This window comes from Octodon degus, unplaced genomic scaffold (genome assembly GCF_000260255.1).
Source record: "Octodon degus isolate 3935 unplaced genomic scaffold, OctDeg1.0 scaffold00178, whole genome shotgun sequence".
Taxonomy (NCBI): domain Eukaryota; kingdom Metazoa; phylum Chordata; class Mammalia; order Rodentia; family Octodontidae; genus Octodon; species Octodon degus.
This window is the reverse complement of record NW_004524754.1, coordinates 915108-921158: the sequence shown is the minus strand read 5'-3', so window position 1 is coordinate 921158 and position 6051 is coordinate 915108. Positions and strand designations below refer to the sequence as shown.

The 6051-nt window shown below is 55.3% G+C and overlaps 2 protein-coding genes across 4 annotated transcripts in view; one reads left to right on the top strand and one right to left on the bottom strand.

Annotated features, from left to right (window-relative positions):
* Positions 1-3936, top strand: part of Plekhg6 (pleckstrin homology and RhoGEF domain containing G6) — a 13698-nt gene extending 9762 nt beyond the window's left edge. For all 3 annotated transcript variants that reach the window (XM_023703719.1, XM_023703717.1, XM_004643590.2), the window contains 3 exons: positions 1956-2101; positions 2759-3469; positions 3661-3936. In XM_023703719.1, coding sequence (XP_023559487.1) covers positions 1956-2101; positions 2759-3469; positions 3661-3670 — 867 coding nt within the window. In that variant the 3' untranslated portion in view covers positions 3671-3936. The remainder of the gene's footprint in view (positions 1-1955; positions 2102-2758; positions 3470-3660) is intronic.
* Positions 3937-4033: 97 nt separating this feature from the next.
* Positions 4034-6051, bottom strand: part of Tnfrsf1a (TNF receptor superfamily member 1A) — a 13231-nt gene continuing 11213 nt past the window's right edge. The window contains exons 6-9 of the mRNA XM_004643589.2: positions 5895-5968; positions 5664-5777; positions 5364-5389; positions 4034-5193 (exon numbers count right to left, since the gene is read on the bottom strand). Of these exons, the coding sequence (XP_004643646.1) occupies positions 4600-5193; positions 5364-5389; positions 5664-5777; positions 5895-5968 (808 nt within the window). The 3' untranslated portion in view covers positions 4034-4599. The remainder of the gene's footprint in view (positions 5194-5363; positions 5390-5663; positions 5778-5894; positions 5969-6051) is intronic.

The window sequence follows — 6051 nt, the reverse complement described above, 5'->3', positions numbered from 1 at the left end:
TGTGTGTGTGTGTGTGTGTGTGGCCAGCTCAGCCCACCAGGGGCGGAGCGGGCTGGCATGTGGTGCTGGGGGACTGAATCAGGGTTCCTGTGCTTTGCTGAGCTTCTGAGTCATCTCGCCAGCCCCTATATTTTTATTTTTGAGGCAGGGTCTCAATAAGTCTTTAAGCTATCCAGGCTGGACTCAAACTTCAGATCCTCCTACCTCAGCTTCTCAGAGTACTGAGGCTACAGGCAACCAGCGCCACACCCAGCTTGGTTTTGAGTTGTATGGCAACCTCTTCCCCATCCCCCTTTAGCACTCCTGAAGACCACCAAAACTGCTGCTGTTTATATGCCAAATAATCTAGCCCTAAGTGGTTTAGGTGTTCAGAGGAAATGAGCCTGTCAAGGACAGAGAAGCCAAATCTTGGCTGACGCCCACAGTTAGCAGCTGGGGAGAGGAGAAGGAACTAGAAAGTGGACAGAGAGAGCCATCAGCGATGGGAGCCCAGAAAAAAACAGCAGCACAGACTGAGGGAGGTGGCTGACGGCAGCAGGGGAGTCCGGCCAGCTGCAGTGCCCTCTCACAACCTGTGTTGTTGGGTGAATTCATCACCTTTCTAAGGCTGGCCTTCATCTGGGGCCCACAGTATTGATGGCAACATAAATGGGGAATTAGTTACATAAGTGGTGTGGCACAGCTGGGCTTGGTGGCACACACCTGTAATCCCAGCACTTGAGAGGAGGAGGCAGGAAGATCATTGCAACCAGCCTGGACTACAAAGTAAGCTCAAGGCAGCCTGAACTGCATAGTGAGACCCTGTCTCAAAAGGACCAAAAAAAACCAACAACAACAACAAAAAAAAAAAAAACGCTTGGCACAAGACCCTGCATTTCATGGGTGCTCCAAAATGTGTGTCATTTGTCCTCCTTAGAACAAAGAGCTAGGTGGTGTTGCCAGGCTTAGGAGATACATCACCTTCTGTCTCATAGGAAGTCATTAGGCCTCGTCTAGAGCTCTGGCTCCATCCAGTGGTGTGGACAGTAGAGGGGGCCAGTGAATGTGGAGACAGCAAGACAGCAAGCTTCTTTCTACCATAATCTAGCCATGATGACAAACATCTGGCACAGCAGGGACCCTAAGCAGCACCCCTACTCCATATTGTTACCCTCCCCACCACATGCTACATTTTGATTGGCTGATGCCCATCCCCATGCCATTGTTACATAATGTTAATATTGCTAGGGAAATATTAACAGACAGTAGAGCGTGCCCTGGTCCAGCCTTCTAGGATGGTCTTGCTGGTCACACCTCTCTGCAGGACAGCAATGTCCTCAGCCTAGGACAAAGCCTGCCCTGCCCACCTTCTGTCCTCTTGCTCCTGCCAGCTGCAGAACACACCCAGGTGGCTGGGACAGTACCTTTCAGGGTACTAACACTGCTAACACTGCAGTCAGAGAGGGTGTTCTGAAGGGTCTGCCCATGAGGAGAATGGCACAGGTAGGGCAGGGAGATTCTGTACAGCCTACATACCTCCAGCTTATCACCACCAAATCCCGCACCATCCTGCTTTCTTAATGTGAATTTAACTTGCCAGTAGTAGATGGGGTAAGTATAACCCTAACCCTCACAGGGATGTTGTGAAGATTAAACAAGACGAGGTATGCAAAGCTCTTAGCACAATGCCAGGCACAAAGGTGCTCTGTAAAGAAAAGCTCTTCATGGGCTGGAGAGACAGCTCAGCGGTCTAAGCTCCTGCCTGGCAAGCACAGGGACCTGGGTTCAATCCTCACTACCACATGCCAAAACTGGGCATGTTGGTACATGCCTGTAATCCTAGCTCTGGGGAGGCTGAGGCCAGCAGACCACTAGGAGTTTGAGGTGAGTATCAAGACCCTGCACTAAATAAATAAATAAAATATTTTTTTAAAAAACCTCTTCATAATGCACGTGGTGCTCCCCCCGCCCTCCAGGCCACCCTGCAGAAGCTGAAGGCAGAGGAGTACGTGCGACAGAAGAGGGAGCTCCTGGCCCTCTACCAGGACCAGGACCGGGAGTGCCCCAGCACCAGGCCCTCCACACCCTCCCTGGAAGGCTCTCAGAGCAGTGCAGAGGGGAGGTAAGACCCACCTGTGCCACCTGACGGGAGGCCACAGGCAGGGAGGGCAGGTGTCCAAAAGGTTGAGAAGTAGCAGCGCAGCCTTAGCAGAACTGACATAAACAGCAGCAGGCTTCAGGTTGGAGTGCAGCAAGCCTGAAAAGGGATGCCTGGGACAGCCTGTAGGGTGAGCCAGCTTAGGGTGGGCCCAGTTCGAAGAAAACAAATAGAACTGGTGAACTGACAAGAACCTGGACGAAAGGGAGCCTGGATTGAGAGAACTGAGCTGCATCTCCAGTGTGCCAGGATCCTCCAGGGAAGCACAGCTGCAGTGTGCTTATGGGGACAAGAAGAATACATCACTGTGGGTAGTCTGAGTCACCTCCGGTGATAACCCTCACCTCGGGACCTGCTCAGCAAATACCTGAGCATCAGCTCCTCCTAGGTTCTGGACCCGGTTCTGTGGATAGAATAGCCTGGGGGCTGCAGAATAGCCTGGGGCAGCCCCATCTCTTTTAGTGATCACAGTTTAGCAGTGAGATGAGAAAAATCCCAAGTACAGGAGTATGTAAATAAGTGTAGAGGTGGAGCCTTTTCCTGATGGAGTCCTAAAGGTGGACTTCCTGGGCTTGTACCTGACCCCAAAGCATGAGTCTGGCCACATGCTTTTCATTGTAGGACTCCGGAATTCACTGTCATCATCCCCCACTTGGTGGTGACAGAGGACACAGATGAAGACACTCCCTCTGTACCAGATGATACCTCAGACTCTGGCTACGGCACTTTGATAGCAAGCTCGCCCAAGGGGTCCCCCTCCCCACTGAGCCGTCTGCGCCCCAAGGCTCTTCGAAGGGACCCGCGCCTCACCTTCTCCACCCTGGACCTCCTCCGAGATGTTCCTTTGCGCCCCCAGCCTCCAGACCCCCAAGCTCCCCAACGCCGAAGTGCCCCGGAACTTCCGGAAGAGATCCGAAGAGGGGGCAGTTTTCCCAGGGGAGACCCACCTGCCTGGTCAGAGGAAGAGGAGGAGGAGGAAGAGGAGGAGGCAAGAACCTTGGCTGGGCAGAATGTGGTGGTGGAAACCCTGCACAGAGCCAAGCTTCGGGGGCAGCTCCAGCCCTCCCCGACCCACGCTGACTCAGCCGGGGAGAGCCCCTGGGAGTCCTCGGAGGACGAAGGGCCTCCCTTCCTGAGCCTGGGGTCCAGCCCCCATGCCCACCCACTCCGCACTGAGGACATGCTACGGGAGATCCGAGAGGAGCTAGCCTGCCAAAGAATCGAAGGCGCCCCGGAGCCTCAGGACAGCAGGCCTCGGAAGCTGACGCGTGCCCAGCTGCAGAGGATGCGGGGACCCCACATCATACAGCTGGACACCCCGTTGTCTGTGTCGTAAGTGCCAATGAGGGGCTGGCATAGGGAGGAGTATGGAGAGTGATGGGCAGTCTAGGGTGGGAGGGGCCGCAGGAGGACAGTGCAGGCCAGGGACCAAAAAGTGTCCTTAGCCTCATTCGAGCCCAGCCTGACCCTCATGCTCCCTCTGCCCTTGACCTTTGCCTAAAACCTGCCTCTTTGCTTTTCAGAGAAGTGTAAGCAGTGCTGAGGACCTCTGGCGTTTCTCCCGGAGGAAGTGTTTTTCCAAGAGTGCTGGCCACTACCCCACCCCTGAACTCTACCTCAAGGACTTCACCGTGAGAAGCCTGGCCCAGACATCTGCCTCTGCTCGCAGGACTGTAGATTTTTGTATCATAGACACCTCGGAGCCCCACATAAAGTTGTGTATAAAAATGACGGCTTGGTCAGCAGTAGATGTGGCTAAGAGATATGCTGGGTGCGGGGTTCCACAAGCACAGGCTACTCTGCTGGCTGGCTGGCGAAGGGGGCTGCTTCTGCCAGCCCCAGAATCCCAGCCTCGCCTCAGCCTTTACCCCTAGACCACCCCTCCAGAAGCAGAGATTGAATTTCAGAGCTTTAGTGTATTTACAAAAGTCCACGGATCCAGCTGCAGGCCCCACTGTTCGTGCTTTCTCCTGCATGCGGACAATGCAGGCCGGTTCCATTAGTGTGATAAGACTGAGACAAAGAATGCTTAGCTACTGTGAAAAAGGCCCAGGAACCACGCAGGGCCCCCAGGCAGCCTTGCTGAGCCCTCCACACCCAAAACGCGCCAGAGGCACAGTGCTCCTTTCTAGACCCACCCCCTACTACCTGCGCACACTGCAGGCTCCAGGGTGGTGTCCACCCACTGACTGGGTAGCACCAATTAAGTCCTCAGCTCGGGCCCATTCCTCTAAGAACTTCCTCACCGGGGAGGTGATGGGGTGAAGGAGGTGGGCCACGAGGCACCTCGCTCAACTGCCTTGGCGGGATGCCCAAAAGAGTGCCCATGACCAATTTAGGCAGGGCCTGGGGCGGGGCCTCATCCGGGAGTTGGGGGCCGGACTCCGCCCAAGGCAAACCTGCGTAATGACTTGTGGGAAAGGAGGTGGCAAGAAGGTGTGGCTTGGCCTGTGGGCGGGACCTCATCGGGGGAGTTGGGGCAGGGGCATCAGGGAGGCGGGGCTGCACAGCACTTCCTGGATGTTCTCCAGGCAGCCCAGGAGGTCCATGTCACACAGCACACGGCCCAGCAGGTCCAGTGTGGCCTCATGTCGCGGTGTGCGCTGCCGCCACGCCGCCAGCATACTGTAGTGCGCCTCGCGCAGGCAGCGCCCGTTCTGCAGCTCCAGCCGCTCTATCTCGTGCTCGCTCAGCCCCAGGCGCCGTATGAACTCCTTCCAGCGGGACGGAGGCACGCCATCCACCACAGCGTACAGCGTCGCGGGCTCGGCTGTGAGGGATGAGGCCTCCACCAGGCGTGGCCTGGCCTGCCACCGTCCATAGTCACCATCCATGACCTGCGCGGAGACGCTGTCCTCCCTCTTGTGGCCGACGTCGGGGATAGGTGCAGAGGCGAGCAGCTTCGTGAAGTTGGGCTTAGCTTCCTGGGATGGTAAGGCCATCTCCACATCCCGGGTACAGGGAGAGAAGGGGGAGTTGGAGGGTGGGTTGGAGCTGGGGGTGGAGCTTAAATCCGGGTGGACTAGGGGCTTAGTAGTAATTCCTTCAAGCTCACCCTGAAAGAGAAAACAAAGTTTTAGTAGCAGGGTGGCTGAAAAACCCTCTTTATTCTAGCCAGAAGTTGGGGTGAAATGGAAGTAAGGGACCCCTGTGGTGGAGAGTATTTGGGGGGTAGGAAATTGGAACAAGCAGTAAGGACATTTGGGTGTAGTCCTGGTTTCCTTACCTTTTTCTCCGCTGATTTCCCACACACTGAGAAAAAAGAAACAAAGCATTATAAATTTCACTTCCCACTTTGTCCCTCACCCTCTACTGGGGTTGGACCTGGGGACTTGTGGTGACATGCTTCATGGCCTATGGGGCCCCAGAGACAAGAACTACTGATATAGCATGACCTCCCTCCCACCAGCCGTGGAGGGCCAGCTCCTGCCAGAGACGCTTCTCTTCCTCCCTCCTTCATCTTTCCCACACAGCCTCCTGCCAACACCTCTGGGGCACCCTGTCCTCTCCCCAGGTCTCTCCTCACAAATGGTGTAGAGCTTGGTCTTCCATCTGGGGTAGCGGCACATTAAACTGATGAAGAGGATGAACAAAAGGCAGAGGCCAAAGAAGATCACCAGAGGCAACAGCACCGTGGTACCTGGAGACAGAAGTAAACCTGGTGAGGAGGGAGGGTCATTGGGGCCTCAGGGATAGGTGGGAGGGGATGTAAGGATGAAGGAGAGGGCAGGTGGGCACGGTCCAGATCACTTCTCACCTGAGTCCTGTGGGGGCTTAATTACAGGAACAGGGTGCGGGCACACCTTTGTGCACCCCAAGTCTTGCTTACATCTGAAAGGAGAAATAGCACCGGTGAGGACACAAAAGAAAATGGAGAGACAGTATTGGAAACTCTTTGCTTTAAAAGAGTTTTT